Source organism: Phyllobates terribilis, unplaced genomic scaffold (assembly GCF_046119375.1).
Source record: "Phyllobates terribilis strain yellow unplaced genomic scaffold, ASM4611937v1 Scaffold_7__3_contigs__length_470593459, whole genome shotgun sequence".
Taxonomy (NCBI): Eukaryota; Metazoa; Chordata; class Amphibia; order Anura; family Dendrobatidae; genus Phyllobates; species Phyllobates terribilis.
The window spans coordinates 317116361-317135481 of record NW_027362767.1 but is presented as its reverse complement, the minus strand read 5'-3'; the positions used below and the strand labels follow the sequence as shown (position 1 = coordinate 317135481).

Genomic DNA, 19121 nt, shown 5'->3' with positions numbered 1-19121 from the left:
CCCAGGTACCATTAAAAAAATCTGTAAAAAAATAATAAAATAAATGTATACTTACCTTCTGTCGGCCCACGCTGCGCTCCTACTTGCTTCCCGGCACTTTGCAGTGAATTGAAGGACCTGCGCTGACGTTAGAGTCATGTGACGGGTCACACGACGCTGACGTCGGCAGGTCTTTCAATTCACTGTTGCCGGCAAGGGAGAACGGAGTGATGCTAATCGCTTGGAAAGCGCTTGTCAATCCACATGCGGAAATGTCAGTGGGTAACCGCTCCATTTCCGCATATCCCTGGCAGGAAAACGCATGTACAATCCGCATACGTTTTTTTTCTGCCAGGGAGATGCAGAAACGCTCAGGAAAAAATCCTGAGCATTTCTGCATCGTGGGCACATAGCCTTAAGAGCCTGAAGAAAACAACTTGGTACACTGAAGTGACCATTCTAGTGTAACGCACCTAATCTACCATTCACTTCAAGATCACCCGAGAAAGGACACTTCAGTTCACCAAGCTGTACTATTCCAGCAATTTACATCACCTATACACCTGCTGCTGGATCTAAACAACTGATTGATGGTGGTGCTAGATATCATTGATATACACGTCCTGGACAATCATGGGGCATACCCTTTGTTTTCTTCAGGTTTTTTTTAATGAAAAACTAAAGAACACCCAAGCAAATGAAAAGAGATATGCTAAAATACTGCAATGTCATACAAAATATCAGATATACAAAAAACTGGCTAAAATGATGTAGAAAACATTAATATCAGGAGTTCCAGGCTTTTTTTTCTCCTTGAGATAACCAAGGACGTGCCCACTGCTGTGCCAGAGTTGCATGGGTCAACAAGGAGCTGTCAGTAAGGTGCAGTGGTTTGGACTCTGTTAGGGCAATGGGACCCATGCATACATTTGATGCTGGGATGTGCCAGAATCGTTCATTTGCAGTAGAAGGGCTCGTCCTGTTATAGCCGGCATGCAGCACACATCACTAAAACAATGTGCAACAGCTGAATATTAAGCCAACCCATCCCCAGTAGGTGAAAGCTTCCATAACAGTTTAAAGTTGAAAATGCAAAACCTGCAAGCAATTAAAGCATCTTAATTCTACCTTTAATAGAGCACAGAAAAGAGCACTTACATATCCAGTAGAGTAATGGACTCCATTCTGGGATAGCATGGTTAATAAAACCCAATATGATTACAAAGTCATGAACTGTAACATCACTGTAAGCCACCACATTTAACAGAGCACCACCATAATTGGAGAGTATATAGCAAAAATCCGCTGGCCTTAGGACTGCAGAGCTGACATATCAGAAATTCTGCATATAAATAAACACATGCGTGAAGTAAGTTCTTTCTACAGAAGAGCAAAGGATCATGGCGTTAAAGGGGGTTGTCCACTACTAGGACAACCCTTTCTTGATCTAAATGTTTGGTCCCAATAAAATAAAAAAAAAAAAATTAAAAAAGCTTATACTCGCCTCCTGTGTCGTCGCCATTCCAGCGGTGTCAGAGCTCACGGTCCTGGCGCGCACGTGCGGTTATTGTGACATGTGAGCCTGGCGCCCAATCAGCGCTGGCATCACTGTCCCAGTCTTTGTACGGTTAAGTAATGCAGAGGAAGTGAGCGGCAGTCGCAGCTCTCACTTCCTGTTAATTACTTAGCTGTATGAAGGTGTGGACAGTGACGCCAGCGCTGATTGAGTGCCAGGCTCACGTGTCACAATAACCGCACGTGCGCGCCAGGACCGTGAGCTCTGACACCGCTGGAATGGCGACGACACGGGAGGCGAGTATAAGCTTTTTTTATTTCTTCGGAGCCAAGCATGGGGTATGAGAAGGGGTTGTCCTAGTAGTGGAAACTTCTTTAATTTCACTGTAGATGGATGTTTCCAGCTTCCTGTGAAGTATTCACACAATAAAGCAGTATTGTGCCACAGTTTGGGGAATATATTGCTCCTTTTGTCATGGGAAATGACAGGGGCATCAAAAGAGTGATCTTTTATTGCTATACATGGTGAGATCTCTGATCCCAGAAGTGGTGTTTGAAGAGAACATACTTTTCTACAAAGTGAAACATGCAAGTGTTGTGAAATAACGGGATAACCTACCATTTGAGGTACTGGAGCTATTGGTGCAGGGGTCCACGTGGTTGAAGTGCTTGTCCTCGCTTGCCAGTTTGTGCCACCAGTCAGTCTTTTCTCTGTAGGCTGATTCCACTGCATGTCAGATCTGCTGGGACACAGACAACGCGGAATTATTCAGCAACACGTCAGGCACCAAGTCAACTATCTAATTCCAAACAACTAAGGCAGTAAAAAATGCCCATAGGCACAAAAGGCTAAACCATTCAATAATAATGAAGTGCTAATCTGATGAAATCACATCACTAGTAAATATTAATAAACTTACCCAGCCTTAACAATATGCACCAATGTTACCTTACGCCAGCATGTCTACACAAGATTTTTGGCCAAAACACTGCTTTATAGTGTTTGTACTGTAGCCAACACACAGAAGCTTATTGAGGAAAACACCTGGTGCCTTGGATATCCTTGCCTAGATAAGATGGGCAGAGGCCTCTCCATCTTAATGTCTACAATGTTTCCACCTACCAGCAGATTTTTGGCAGAGTACCCCATTTTAATCTTGGGTTCATATGGCAGCATATTTCAGACCAGCTACGCACGTGGTCGTCTGAACAGCAGACAGGTGCAGAAGCTGCCTACTATTTGCAACCCCAATTCCAAAAAAGTTGGGACACTGTGTAACATGTAAAGATAATAAGAATTTAATGATTTGAAAATCTCATAACCATATTCTATTCCCAACAGAACAGAACATTGAACAGATGAGAAGGTGAATGTTTCACTTTTTTTTTTTTTTTTTTTCAAATGAAATGGAAAAATAACTCATAGAAATTGATGGCAGCAACACATCTCAATTAAGTTTAGACAGCGTTAATAGAAGGATAGAAAAGTAAGTGGTAGTAATGAAAAACAGTCAGAGGGTGAACTTTTAACATGACTGTGTATAAAAGGATCATGGTAGGGAGGTAAAGACTGTCAGAGGTTCACCAATCTTTGAACAACTGTGCCTAAAATTTGTGGAACTGATTCATTAAGGCATGCTTTTAAATGACCCCGGTGCGTCAAGGACTGGAGTAAAATGTGTGTAGTTACTACCGCTCATTATGAATTTGAGGAGCGGGGGTTGTCACACCCCATCTCCACCTACTTTGTCAGACTTGGGCGACAGTGGCATCAGAACGCCAAAGGTCACTCAATTTTAGCGCAGCATCAAAATTTTGCAACTTTTTAAAGCAGAATTTAGGTGTAAAAGCTGTGATGAATCGGGCCCATTGTCTGGCATTAAAAGTCTTATCATGCAAACAAAAAGCCACATGGCAACAATCCAGAAACACTGCTGTCTTCTCTTGGCCAAAACACATTTGGAATGGATTCAGGCAAAACAGAACATTTTTCTGTGGTCAGGTGAATCAAATTTTAAATTCTTTATGGAAAAATTGCAGATGTCTCATCTAGGGGACTGAAGAGGAGAGGGACCATCCAGCTTATCAGAGCACAGATCATAAGTCTGCATCTCTGATGGCATGGGCAGCTTACACATCTTGAAAGGCACAATGAATGCTGAGCATTACCGTATATAGATGTTTTAGAGTAACATATGCTCCATCCAGACAATGTCTGTTTCAGGGAAGACCTTGCATATCTCAGCCTGACAATGCTAAATCATGTATGCTGCATCCATCACAGCAGCATGGCTCCACAGAAAAGTTCGGGTGATGATCAGGTCTCCTCAAGTCCAGATCGTTCACCAATAGAAAACATTTGGCACAAAGACCCCGAATCGTGTAGCAGCAAAGACAAGAATGGAACAACTTTCCTCTCCCAAAACTCCAGCAATCGTCTCATCACTTCCCAGACGGTTACAGACTTTTGTAAAAAGAAGATGGCATGCTGCATGAAGGTAGACATGGCTCAGTCCCTACTATTTTGAGAAGTGTGTTGCTGCCATCAATCTCTAAAATTAGGATTTTTTCTTCAAAATTGGTTACAAGACATTTCCAAATCACTGCATTCTTGTTTTCTTTACATTTTTTGGAAGTGGGGTTGTATATGTGCTAGTCTGGTCCATAAATCTATTATCTAAGAGGAAGCCTAAGAGGGCAGTCATTGTAGCCCATGTTAGGCCCTGACTGACATAAAACTTCTGGGCAAAAAGAGTACAAAAGGGGTTGTCAGACGTACAATTTATTTTTTTTTTTTCAAATGCAGGGAATATGATATGATAAGATAAAATAAAAGGATACCTTCTCTGGTGGTAACCACTGGGACACCAAGAGATGACTACTTGTTTTTGGTCACTTGACCACGAAGACCTGTGATTGGCTACAGCGGTCATGTGACTGGAACAAAGTCATTGTGATTGTTTTTGTTGTTTTTTTGGGTTGTTTTTTTAACATTCCCTGCCTTTTGAAACATTTTTTCCAAGTCTGATAACCCCATTACCTCTATTTAATCAAGTAAGATAAAAGGTTAAAAAAAAAAAAAAAAGAGATGAATTAGGTCGTCCACAGATTTCTATAAAAATGATCTATATAGAATATTTAAACATCAGTGCTCTAAGGTCAATGCTGTGGACTGGGGCCAGGAAATTATTCAAATTATTCCACGCACCTTTTTGATGGTGTTCCTCCAAAACCAAGATCTGAAAAGCAATACAACATTTTGTGAGGAAAAGCATCCAAGAAAGAAATATGACCCATCTATAACAGACTGCCATTAATCACTTACTTCCGACCAGGTTTGCAAGTGAAGAATCAAGATCATTTGCCATTAATTTCCCACTCTGCGTTCCAGCAGCCACAGACCTTTGAATTTGCTGTGAGATAGTCGGTTGCAATACATCATCTGTGAAGTAGATAACTAAGGAAGCAAAAACAGACCAAAATAAGTAAAATAGAAGGGCCACTATATTACAACGCATAATATTATCGAAGGGTCATTAGATTACCCCGCATAATATTATACCTTTAAAACATCAAAAACAAAAAAATGTTCCCCACTTATTTCACTTTATAAATCAGCAAAATATATGAGCACTATCGGATAGATATTTTAAAATTATAGCTCGTCTCAAGACCTTTAACAGTAATGTATCCTGAAACATCTTACATTAGGGAGAACGTCAGTCACTATTGTCCCAGTGTATGACAACTGATCCCATTTATATCAAATACATATTTAATAAAATATGGGAGAAGTGACCTCCTTCATATAGGAAATACTCAGTTTACACTATGCATTGTGCTTCTGCCTGCCTAGAAAAAAAAAGAATTACCGTATTTTTCGGACTATAAGACACACCGGACCATAAGAAGCACCTAGGTTTTAAAGAAGGAAAATAGGAAACAAAAAATTTAAGCAAAAAATGTGGTCATGATGCCCTGTTATGGGGGAGGGGGTCTGCTGCTGACACTGGTATTGGGGTAATGTCCCCCAATTCTGTTAATATCCTCCATCCTGGTATGTATGGCCGCTCCTTCCTGGTATAAGTGGCCCCCATCCAATCCTGGTATGCATAGCACCCCTCTCAGCCCCCATCCTGGTATGTATGGCACCCTCTGAGCCCCCATCCTGGTATGCATGGCACCCCTCTGAGCCCCCATCACGCTGCCTACAAAAAAAAACAATCATACTCACCTCCTCTCTCCTCCAGCGCTGTCCCGCTCGGCTGCTGACACTCTCACACAGTGACATGTGCCCTCACACAGTGTGAGACACTGTGCTGGAATAGTCACTGCTCCCCACGCCGGGACTCTGTGCATGGGGAGCAGTGACCATTCAGTCTCTTCATTAGCCGGCACACTGTACCGCAGCGCGGCTCCTGCTGCCACTCTGTGGTCAGTGTGCCTGCTATTAAAGACCATGGATATTCACTACAACCCATTGTAGTGAATATTCATGAGCTTTAATAGCGGGCACACTGACTGCAGAGCGCAGCAGGAGCCGCGCTGCGGCTCCAGTGTGCCGGCTATTAAGAGAAATGAATATTCATTGCTCTCTACGCCCGTGGGCGTGGGGAGCAGGGAATATTCATTTTCTTTAGTAGCGGGCACAGCTAGGCTGCAGCAGGCGTCAACTGCCTCCTGTGCCCCACTGATCCCCCGCTGCCGCTCACCCACATCCACCACCATACAATATAGTATTCAGACTATAAGACGCATCCTCCACTTTCCTCCAAAACTTTGGAGGAAAAAAGTGCGTCTTATAGTCCGAAAAATACGGTAAATACATTTTTAGCAACGCATGGCACATCTCTAAACTGGTGATTTGGGTTATACATTTCAAGTGGAGTAATTGTACAATAAACACAAAAGCAATGTTAGTCCTTATTATGAACAAAAAAGCAATATCTAATAACTCACCAGAGATATGGACGGGTGAGCATGAGCAAGCATGCAATAAAGAGAGAAAAGAGAATTAGTGCTGTAAAAGGGAGTACACGCAATTCAACATCCCAGAGGCATAAAACATAGATAAAGATAAAGTTGTAATGATTATTGCTGGGGTAATCATTCCTTAAAATGATCTATGATGCTGAAGTGACTTAACAGTCAACCATAATCCATTAATTTTACTGTGCTTGGTTTCATGTGTGTGCACTTCACATATGAGAAGTTCTTGTAAATGTGGTATACTTTTTGCCAAGAGCAGGACTGGCCTTAATAAAAGTAAAGCAACACTTGCTTAGGGTGTGCGCACACAGTGTCCTTCAGGTGCCAGCACACTGAGTTTTTAAAGGCGAAGTCGCTTCAGGAATACATTGACTTCCTTTATTCTACACTTTCACAGAGAGAAGATGCCTAAAGAATGGACAAATCCCTTCTTTTAACAGCTTGAGGGTTTTGAGTATTATAGTCATTTAGCCCCAATGCATTACATTACCAGTTATTAGACACATTTGTATACAGATATGGAGATCATTGCATACATGCATATGATTAGTCTTCCCTCAGCTACACAACACATAGGATTATTCACGCTGTACATATGTAGAGGTCATTTCAGTCGTTGATTACACATGCATCCAAGCAGGAGCAGGAATATGAGAAAGTAATACATGCATTTTTCAGCCAACAGATTTGTTTTATACTCTTTTCTGTACCTCCGAAAATGCAGGCAATATAAGGCGTACCTGATGTTTCGTTACTTTCATGTGCAGAAGTCTTTGTTCCAAAAACGGCATCAAAATCCACATTCATTGTTGTGGACGAGTTCTGTACACCTGACTGAATTGGGAAACCTAAACCAGATTATACACAAAATACTACATTTAGTGTCTAACAGTACTAAACGCATATAGAAATATTTGGTTTCTAACAACAACAACAAAAAAAATTAAATATAATTCACAAACAATGTTCAGAATGCAAACAAAACAGTCTGGAAGGTTTAGAAACAGTCAGGTTTAAAAACGGTTTACAAGATCTCAATCTCAGCATGCGCCGCCACCGGTGGCCATTTTCCCGGAGTCCACCGCATAGGACAGTATGGAAGGTGCGGGGCTCTGGCTTCCACAAATGTCAGCGGAGACCCTGCACCACCGAACACCTCCAGCAGAACTTGGCAGACAGCGTGGGGACCGAAGCCATCTCGCGACTCCTGCCTCAGCCGGCGACTCCTGCCTCAGCCGGCGACTCCTGCCTCAGCCGGCGACTCCTGCCTCAGCCGGCGACTCCTGCCTCAGCCGGCGACTCCTGCCCCCCACAGGTAAGCAGATTATAATACGCACAGATTTATTAAAAAACATTTTTACCTATTTTCCTTCCCAAAATTTGGGGTGCATCTTATAATCCGCAAAATATGGTATATTTTTCTCACACTGCTTACCTTGGATTGCTGCAAATATGTCAAATTACCTTGTCATGCAACTCTATACACTCATCTAGAAATATAAAATCAGATTTACCACTAACAAGTCCCATTGGTGACTTAGAAGGAAATGTCGAAGCGTTAAAAGCAGGGGTAGACTTTACAACTTCTTCAACGGGCTGCATGTCAAAGATGTCCAGGTGTGGTGGGGAACTAACTCCATTTGATGATGAAAAAGGCCCTGTGAAGAAATCAAAAGTCATAAATCCTGTGATAAACTGGCACAAATCAAAAAAATCGTATGTACTAACATGCCATTTTCCATTGCGATACTGGTGTGGCATCTTGCTGCACCTCTACCTAAGAGTGTAAAGCCTGATCCCCAATTACTGTATTGGGTCCAGTGGTACTAAGCAGGGGACAAAAGATGGAATTCCCTATATGTATCACGATCTACGGATGTAAAAGGGGTTGCTTCAACAAAGAACACAATTGTCCATTTGCTGAAGCTCTGATCTCTGTCGATCACTAGGAAAAGTATCACTTTGTCTGTTGTAGCCTCAGGTCAACTTGGGCAGTCATATGGACAGTTATTGAGTATAGTGATCAGAGCCCCATCCGACTGAAAACTGGTAGCAAATCCTAGCATTGCGCTGCCATTATCAACCTAACATATGAAGCAATAAAGACAAATCCCTATAGAATACTTCTTATGTTTAGACTGAATCCGCTTACCTCCCCATGTGCTGTTTGTAGATGATGCTATAGCAGGAGTGCTTTGTACTGTTGGCACAAATGTTGGCTGCAGGTCGAACAGATCACTGGTAAGGTTGGGCATGCTGAAAGGTACAAATGTTTTTCATTCAGAAAATGGGAACATTTGAGAGCAATAATCAGACAAGTGACACACGGAAAAATTAAGCTCAGAAAACAAATAGTTCAGAATTATTTATTTTTCTAAGGCTATGTGCCCACGATGCAGAAATGCTCTGGATTTTTTCCTGAGCGTTTCTGCATCTCCCTGGCAGAAAAAAAAACGCATGCGGATTGTACATGCGTTTTTCCTGCCAGGGACATGCGGATGTGAAGCGTTCTTCACTTGCATTTCCACATGCGGGTTGACAAGCGCTTTCCAAGCAATTTTAGCATAACTTGGAAAGTGCTTGTCAACTTGATCACACTATATAAATCCATGCAAAAGGCATGGATTTATATAGTGTGACCCGAGAGAATGTCAAAAAATAAAAAAAATAAATATATACTTACCCTCTGAAGACCCGCAATGTCCTGCTTCCCTCCGTTCTCCGTTGCCGACAGCGGTACACTGAAGGACATGCCGACTTCAGCTTCGCGTGACCCGTCACATGACTATGCAGTCAGCGCAGATCCTTCAGTCCATCGCGAACTGCCAGCATGCGAGGAGGAGCGCATCGGGGGCCGCCAGAAGGTAAATATAATATTTATTTTTTATTTTATTATTATTTTTTTTTTTTTTACAGTTTTCTATGGTACCCAGGTCCGGAGGAGAGTTTCCTCTCCTCTAGACCTGGGTACCATCCGCACGTTAGAACGCATGGAATGCGCATCTACATATACAGTGATGCGTAATCCATGCGATCTAATGCAAGTCAACGGCGGCGAAAACGCAGCACTTCCGCAAAATAATTGGTAGTGCTGTGTTTTTTTAAGCAATGGTAATCCATGGCGGAAATTTCCGCAGCATGTGCACAGCACATGCGGGTTATCATTGGGGAACATGGCAGACCTTCTACCATGAGTTTAAGCGTTTCTGCAGCGTTTTTGCCGCTGCGGAAACGCTTAAAAAACGCATCGTGGGCACACAGCCTAAGGGTGCTTCACATTGCATTGTGTCCTCTTCAGGACATATGTCCAAAATCCCCCCCAAATGGGGTTCGGGCGTATGAGCCAACAGGGCCTATAGACTGTAACGGTGACAGCAGAGCGAACGTCAGCTCTGCCGTGCACTTTTTTCGGGAGTGTACGCCTACAGGAGGCAGACACACAGAAGCAATCTACTGAGTGGCTGCCTCCTGTAGGCATATTCCCCCAAAAATCATGCACGTCAGAGCGCACGTTCTCGCTGTCTGCATCATTACAGTCTATGGCCCCGTCGGTGCATACGCCAGGACCCTGTTTTGCGGGGGATTTCGGACGTATGCTCCGACGGGGGACACAGAACGCGATGTGAAAGCACCCTAACTTATTAACTTAGCATTTATAAACTAAAAGGAGGAGTAGGTCTACAACAGAGGTACAAATCTTCCATTATACATTTTCTCTGTGTAGATCCACTCCTGCTTTTGGCTTGCAAATATTGACCTACAAGTGCGCTGTAATAGAGCCATATGTCGTACTACTGATTAATCGCTATATACAGTTCGGTCCATATATATTTAGACAGAGACATTTTTCTAATTTTGGTTCTAGACATTACCACAATGAATTTTAAACAAAACAATTCATATGCAGTTGAAGTTCAGACTTTCAGCTTTCATTTGAGGGTATCCACATTAAAATTGGATGAAGGGTTTATGAGTTTCAGCTCCTTAACATGTGCCACCCTGTTTTTTAAAGGGGCCAAAAGTAATTGGACAGATTAAATAATTGTAAATAAAATGTTCATTTCTAGTACTTGGTTGAAACCCCTTTGTTGGCAATGACTGCCTAAAGTCTTGAACTCATGGACATCACCAGACGCTGGGTTTCCTCCTTTTTGATGCTCTGCCAGGCCTTCACTGCGGTGGTTTTCAGTTGCTGTTTGTTTGTGGGCCTTTCTGTCTGAAGTTTAGTCTTTAACGAGTGAAATGCATGCTCAATTGGGTTGAGATCAGGTGACTGACTTGGCCATTCAAGAATATTCCACTTCTTTGCTTTAATAAACTCCTGGGTTGCTTTGGCTTTATGCTTTGGGTCATTGTCCATCTGTAGTATGAAATGACGACCAATCAGTTTGGCTGCATTTGGCTGGATCTGAGCACACAGTATGGCTCTGAATACATCAGAATTCATTCGGCTGCTTCTGTCCTGTGTCACATCATCAATAAACACTAGTGACCCAGTGCCACTGGCAGCCATGCATGCCCAAGCCATTATACTGCCTCCGCCATGTTTTACAGATGATGTGGTATGCTTTGGATCATGAGCTGTACCACGCCTTCGACATACTTTTCTCTTTCCATCATTCTGGTAGAGGTTGATCTTGGTTTCATCTGTCCAAGGAATGTTCTTCCAGAACTGTGCTGGCTTTTTTAGATGTTTTTTTAGCAAAGTCCAGTCTAGCCTTTTTATTCTTGATGCTTATGAGTGGCTTGCACCGTGCAGTGAACCCTCTGTATTTACTTTCATGCAGTCTTCTCTTTATGGTAGATTTGGATATTGATATACCTACCTCCTGGAGAGTGGTGTTCACTTGGTTGGCTCTTGTGAAGGGGTTTCTCTTCACCATGGAGATTATTCTGCGATCACCCACCACTGTTGTCTTCCGTGGGCACCCAGGTCTTTTTGCATTGATGAGTTCACCAGTGCTTTCTTTCTTTCTCAGGATGTACCAAACTGTAGATTTTGCCACTCCTAATATTGTAGCAATTTCTCGGATGTTTTTTTTCTGTTTTTGCAGCTTAAGGATGGCTTGTTTCACCTGCATGGAGAGCTCCTTTGACCGCATGTTTACTTCACAGCAAAACCTTCAAATGCAAGCACCACACCTCAAATCAACTCCAGGCCTTTTATCTGCTTAATTGAGAATGACATAACGAAGGGATTGTCCACACCTGTCCATGAAATAGCCTTGGAGTCAATTGTCCAATTACTTTTGGTCCCTTTGAAAACAGGGTGGCACATGTTAAGGAGCTGAAACTCCTAAACCCTTCATCCAATTTTAATGTGGATACCCTCAAATGAAAGCTGAAAGTCTGAACTTCAACTGCATCTGAATTGTTTTAAAATTAATTGTGGTAATGTCTAGAACCAAAATTAGAAAAATGTTGTCTCTGTCCAAATATATATGGACCTAACTGTACATTTCTAGACTTACCTATTAGTTGTTGGTGCAGGCGTGGAGAATAAATCCACAGCCGAGGTGGTATTAACACTTTTTCCAGATAAGGTGCTTGGAGACGTTGATCCAGGTGTAGAATTTGAAACTACAGAAATTTCTCTAAGACGTTGTTCCTGAAAGTGAAATCAATTACATTATGAAAACAAAAACGTACTTGGGCTCATCTTTTCTTCTCCAGACAATCATGTCCCAAAGAGTCTGAAGGCGGCTTCATCAGAGAAAACATTACCCCAGCCCTCTGAAGTCCAATCTCTGTACTTCCCACAAATGTATTTTCCCCTTCAGACTGTTTGGGATATCTGGAGAATATAAGGGGAGCACTACCACGAGTCCTGATTCATGACAAAAGTAAAGCATCCTGAGATCATTCGGGTGTGGGGGCTTTTTATCCATGGAGTGGGCTCACTCACAATTTTGCCTAACAGCACTGCCATGAATAAAGTATGGGGTCTAATCGCCCTCCAATAGCAACTTCTCCCAACCATCCAGGAGCAATTTGGTGATGAATGCTTTTTACAGCATGATGGAGACCTTGTCACAAGGCAGAAATCATAACTAGGTGGTTCGGTGAACAAAACATTGACATTCTGGGTCCATGTTGAGGAAACTCCCCAGATCTCAATCCCATTGAGAACTTGTCATCAATCCTCAAAAAGCAGGTAGACAAACAAAAGCACTGAAATTGTGATGAACTCCAAATTACTAATTAGGCAAGAATGGGTTGTCATCAGTCAGGATTTGGCCCAGAAACTCATACCCAGCTGTCAGAGTGAAGGGCAGAAGTCTTGAAAAAAATAAGGGTCAACACTGTAAATATTAAGTCTATGTATAAACTTGATGTATTTGTCAATAAAACTTTAAAAACGTATGAAATACTTAGATGTTTTTATGGTTACTGAAGTACAGTTATAACAAAGATCCAAAAACACTGAAGCAGCAAACATTGTGGCACCAAAATTTGTGTCAGTCTCAAAACTTTTGGCCTTGACTGTAGGAGGCAGCACCAAAATATCTTCATGTCAAATTATTCAAATGAAAATAACTTTATCATGTCATCTATTCATTGTGGCAGAAAGCTTAACACATGGGGAATTTAAAAGAAAGTAACAAATTCCCCATCTATATTGTCCCAATCTAGAATGACGCTCCTGAAATTCTGCACCTTTTTGACGGACACTCCCTGTGCGGTCAGTTCCCAACAGTCACCTCATATCTGGGCAGCACGGTGGCTCAGTGGGTAGCACTGCAGCCTTGCAGCGCTGGGGTCCTGGGTTCAAATCCCACCAAGGACAACATCTGCAAGGAGTTTGTATGTTCTTCCCGTGTTTGAGTGGGTTTCCTCCGGGTTCTCTGGTTTCCTCCCACACCCCAAAGACATACTGATCAGGAATGTAGATTGTGAGCCCCAATGGGGACAGTGCCCATAATGTCTGTAAAGCGCTGTGGAATTAATGGCGCTATAGAAGTGAGTAAAATAAATAAAAATAAATATCACAGGATTACAATGATAGACATAACCCACTATAAAGCTCTCCATAAGGCAGATGGTCAAAGGCTGCCGTTATGAGACGACCTCTACAAGGTAAACATTATAATGTACAGAGAAAATCGAAAACATGAAGATGTACATGATTTTACTAAAAAAAAACGTTATACCTTAAGTGCTTGAAGTCTCGCTTGTTCCTCGTCTAGTGCCAGCTGCCGCTCTTTTTCATCCATTTTAGAAAAGGACAACCCGGTTGTGGCAAGAGATGATACTGCACTAGACAAGGTGCTAGCTCTGCAATAGAAAAAAAATTCTATAGTGTGTGTCATAATAATTAATATATACACACACTGTATGTCCATAATGAATTAAGTATGGACTGTTTGTGAATAGCTCTAGCTCTCTAGAGATCTAGAAATAGACATACACACACATATACATATACACAATAATTAATCATATAGTGGGGAAAAAATAGACAAAATTTAGTTTAGGTGATGTCCTCAGAGTGAATTTGGTTACGCTTGGCATTATGAGAGCACTTCACACAACTCACCGACTAGCAGCTGAGAGCTCCTTTGTTTTTTTCCCTTCAAGGGATGCCAAGTGCTGTTCAAGTGCTTCCAGCAAGCTGCTGGGTGCCTGCAGATGAATAGTCATTAATTAGATTCTCTGAGAAAAGTTGCTGCAAAGTTGTACAAGACAAAAATACCTGCACTTAACATTGCTTTTTCTGTCTCTCCCATGTAAAGTATGTGCTGTTGTCCGGTAATTTAAAATTGATGGTCTATCCGTAGGATGTGTCATCAGTACCAGATCGGTGGGGGTGCGACCCCCGGCACCTCTGCTGATCAGCTGTTCCCAGTGCTGGCCGGATCTGACAGGTGGCTGAGTGGAGCAGCACATCTTTGTCATCCGCATAATGGCCGCAGCAGGGTACTGCAGACCCACACGTATTAAGATGTGCAGTACCCTACCACGATCACAATGAACTTCATAGCGCTGTGCAGCATTGCAACTGATTACATCCGGCCACTACCGGGGGGGGGGGGGGGGGGGGGGGTATTGACAACCTATCCCTAGAACAGGCCATCTATATCAATGTCCAGGACAACCCCTTAAAAGAGGACTACCATCAGAATTTCATCTAAGAACGTTTAGATAGTAGTCTTGAATTGCATTATATGGCAATATGTGCTTCTGGCTGAAACCACTTATGATTGTATGATGTTATGATTGGTAATTCTTGTGGTTATAACAATTCCATACTATGATTGCACAATCAAATAACATACATGGCTGCTATGAATAAAATAATAGAAGTTATTAAAGGGAATCTGTCACACCCTGGGAGTTATCAGACCGCTACTATGGGCACACAGGGTATAGAAAAGTTAATCTATACCTACCTGTATGGCCCATAGTAGTGGTCTGATAGCAGAGAAAAGTAGTTTTATCTCTTTGGTTTTCAACAGACCTATCAGCCTAGTTACAATTTTCCCTCCCTCTCCCGCACGTTACAGGGTGCTGTGACATGTGCTTTCCTTCCTCACCTCTCAGCGCATGCACAGAGCTCGGCTCTTACAGACCACACTTTGTTTCCTCCCGGCCAGGTTTGTATGAGCGAGGTGCTCTATTGCGCAGGCGCCGGGGAGTCCCTGCGACTTCCGCTCCAGTGACTCCCAGCGCATAACAAGAAGGTTTTCTGCGGCACTGTGCTCATACAAACACGGCCTGGAGGAAACAAAGTGCCGTCTATACGAGCCGCGCTCTGCGCATGAGCCGGGAGGTGAGGAAGGAAGGCACACGTCACAGCGCCCTGTAACGTGAGGGAGAGGGAGGGAAAATGGTAACTAGGCTGATAGGCGGCGATTTAGGGGAATAACAATCAGATAGGCAGGCATTGCTTGATGTCCCCCGGACGCCAAGCCTGTTGAAAACTAAAAAGATAAAACTACTTTTCTCTGCAATCAGACCTCTACCATGGGCCATACAAGCAAGTATAGAGTTACTTTTCTGTACCCAGTATGCCCATAGTAGCGGTCTGATATTTCCCAGGGGGTGACAGATTCCCTTTAAGCCACCAGAAAAGGAACATCTGAAACAGATAAGGTCCCAAAAACGAAGAGCATATTGGTGGTTGCGCTTAAAAGAAATTTGTCAGCTGTTTTTGCTTTGTAATCCAAAAGCAACATGATGTAGGAGCAGAGACCCTGATTACAGTGATATGTCACTTATTGGGCTGTGTTTTGCTGTTTCAATATAAATCAGTGTTTTATCAGCAGGAGATTATCACTGCAGGACAACTGTCCTTGTGCCTCCTAGTCCAGCCACACCTCACCACTGATTAGCAGCTCTGTCACTATACAATGTACACAGAAAACTGTGGTGTGGGCGGGTTATACACAGCTTAACAATTGAGCTCTGCAGCAGAAAAAACTGACTTTATCATAATATCTGCACCCAGTAAACTAAGTGAGACATAGCGGGAATCCGGGTCTCTGTCCCTACATCATGCTGCTGTCATATTACATGGCAAAAACCTGCTGTTTTATAGCTTCAATAGAGAACTCCTTAAAGTATGGGTTATAATTTACTGACTAAAAACTCTGCAAGAAATACATATATGATATCAAGAGGCAGAAAGAGGAAGAAAATACAGTAAAATTCTTTGAGATTTTTAATAGGTAGTCACTATTCTTGACAAGAAGATCTGGTGAAACCTTTTAGGTGTACTGTGTGGTAGAATCAAGGAGCACACAGGATACTACCAGTTTAAAGCAGATCGCTCACCAGATTTTACATTATTAAATTACACCTTATGAGGCTATTGCATTTTGGAAATCCATGTCAGAATGGTTGCACAATCCTTTTTTTGAAAGTTTTATATCTTGATATACCAAAATGAGAATTTTATGAGTCCAGCTGTAAAAATGCTTACTTTATCATCTGGATTAACAGCCATTATTACATGAAGTTAGTACATCAGTCTCATCAAATCTAAGAAATAAAGTCAATAAAGTAGACCATTTATATACTGAAATCCGATCAATAAGTGATTGCCAGTCCAGATAACAGTATCTTATATCATATATCAGACAAACCTTGTCACTGCCCAAACCAGCACAGCCAAGGTAGAGCTTTATTATTAGTGTACTGGAGTTAAAGAGAATCTGTCAGTAGGATCAATCCTCCTAAGCCGTCTATATGGGCATGTAGGTAATAGGAAGCTGAATAAAATGATACCTTGATATCTACAATTTGAGGTCTTATTCCAGAGAAATCCACGTTTTTCCTTTTAAAGGGAATCTGTCACCCCCTGGCACTTATCTGACCTCTAATATGGGCATACAGGTGATAGAAATGTAAATCTATTCCTACCTGTATGCCTCATATTAGAGGTCTGGTTGCTGTGAAATGTCTTTTATTCAATCAAATTTCTGATGCTTGCAGGCCCGGTGACTGGAAGAAACCCCCGCTTGCAGGCCCGGTGACTGGAAGAAATTCCCGCTTGCAGGCCCGGTGACTGGAAGAAATCCCCGCCTCCTGTGTGAATTACAATGTTTCCCCCCTCCCCTGCATGTCACAGTGCCTGGATTTGGCTGCAGCAACTGCACATCACAGGACACTAACCTACAGGGAAGGGGGGAAACATTGTAATTACCACAGGAGGTGGGGATTTTTTCCCCATCACCGGGACTGGAACACATCAGAAACTTGTATGAATAAAAAGACATTTCACAGCGTCAAGACCTCTAATATGAGGCATACAGGTAGATATAGATTCACATTTCTAGCACTTATCTGACCTCTAATATGGACATACAAGTGCCAGGGGGTGACAGACTCCCTTTAAGTCAATGAGCTGCTAAGATCTATGGGCCGGACATAGATTTCTCTGAGAATCTGCCTCCAGAGATTATTTTAAGTGAAAGGAGGCGTTACCAGGATCTAACTGCAGCTTGGATAAGCCAGCAGTGCAGACCGGATACGTTTTTCACAGTGGTGAATATAATTTGAAAGTATTTGTAAATACAATTTTTTTGAATTGTTGCATCAGGGTCTGCTTTGTGCGGATTCAGATGTGATCATACATTTATAAGCCTAGCGTACATTTTTGGGAAACCAGATATATAAAAAAAAAAATAAAAAAAAATACAAAGGTATCAATTTCAAGAAATAACAGACAACAGTTCTCTTTGCAAAATGCAGCTGACTACAAGGAGACCCCACATACTATGCAGCTTATGTTTGTTTGTACAATGTGAGTCAATGGCAGGCAAGCAAGTACAATTTCACATAAGTGGGGCAAACTTCAAATATGCTCATGAAACAAAAGTCACACTTAACACAGCTGAATGCATCTGGCCAGAACTATTAGGTATCACACATTAGGGGTGATTTACAAAGCTAAATGACATAGAATTTTAGCAAAAAAATGCAGCAAAAAAACTGGCATACATAAGCTAAAAGGTGGTGCAAACTTAAACTAAAGTGAAAATGCAAAATTTATGACCAATGGCATCGACAAACCGTTTACACTGTTCAAAAGCTAGTAATCCCATCAAAATATGCAAATGTTTTGCATCTAGTTGATCATGCAGACCTGTTAAAGAGAATCTGTTACCAAGTTTTTGCTTTCCAATCGGAGGGCAGCAGAAATAGTGACAGATCCTGATTCCAGCACTGGGTCACTGACTCGGCTGCTTACTGTTGTATTAATAAATTCTGCAGATGTACCAGTCCCCTCAGTACGGAGCTCGGTATAGCCCCAGCCACACCATTGATGTGCACCTTTCTGTCTATGCACAGTGCAGAAAGGAAGCTGCCAGTGGTGGGGATAACCAGTGCCTGCTCATGAATATCGACGACTACATAGCAGGAGTTTAATCACCTGGAGGACTAGTGGAGCTACAGCAGATAGAAGTGCTTTATCAAAACTACAGCAAGGAGCCCAGTAAGAGACAAGGCACCAGAATCAGGGTCTTTGTCTCTAAATAATACTACTTTCATATTGGGAAATATATATATATATATATATATGTATGTTTCTCTTTTAGAGTGAAATCATGTAAAACCAGATGTCAGCAGCAGCATTCTGACTTACTTTGTGACAACAAACTATCTTACGTGGTTTGCGCAATATTCATTACATGTTGTAGACTCGCTCAACAAGGAACTTGGCCTATCAAAAAGCAGGCATGGTTTGATGGGAAAGAAAGGGTGTTGTCTAAACTGTGATCTCTGCACCAAAATGAACCTTAATTATTGGATCGATAGATAAACTTACACTAGACAGTCTAAAAGATGCACCAAATTTATCATACAGCAAGAACCACTGGTGCATTTTAACATCGTCTGGTTTAAGTTAACATTGTCTAAAAGCTGCACATCTTTAGTAAATTAGCCCCATAGACTCCAAATAGACGTATGTGTTTGCTCTAACAGCAGCAAGTGACCAGACATAAAACGGCACTCAGATAAAATCAGTTATTTTAATTAAAGAACACAGGAGAGCGCTGTTAAAAGGGAACCGGTCATCAGGACATTAAAACCCTAATAAATGGCATGTGTGTAACCACCCTTTAATGCTTATTAAATCCTTACCTTACTTGTAGAATTTTGTCTGGAAGTGAACGCCAGAGTTTAGGTTTTAG

The 19121-nt window shown here is 42.1% G+C and overlaps 1 protein-coding gene across 4 annotated transcripts in view; it reads right to left on the bottom strand.

The window, feature by feature from the left end:
• LOC141154730 (phosphatidylinositol-binding clathrin assembly protein-like) overlaps positions 1-19121 on the bottom strand; it is a 47825-nt gene that overhangs the window by 12884 nt on the left and 15820 nt on the right. Inside the window, exons 9-18 of one of the 4 annotated variants that reach the window (XM_073641098.1) lie at positions 14021-14106; positions 13635-13758; positions 11955-12091; positions 8636-8739; positions 7998-8141; positions 7224-7331; positions 4820-4951; positions 4703-4733; positions 2114-2234; positions 1138-1164 (exon numbers count right to left, since the gene is read on the bottom strand). In XM_073641098.1, the coding sequence (XP_073497199.1) occupies positions 1138-1164; positions 2114-2234; positions 4703-4733; positions 4820-4951; positions 7224-7331; positions 7998-8141; positions 8636-8739; positions 11955-12091; positions 13635-13758; positions 14021-14106 (1014 nt within the window). The remainder of the gene's footprint in view (positions 1-1137; positions 1165-2113; positions 2235-4702; positions 4734-4819; positions 4952-7223; positions 7332-7997; positions 8142-8635; positions 8740-11954; positions 12092-13634; positions 13759-14020; positions 14107-19121) is intronic. The other 3 variants (XM_073641099.1, XM_073641100.1, XM_073641101.1) reach the window with 3 other exon arrangements.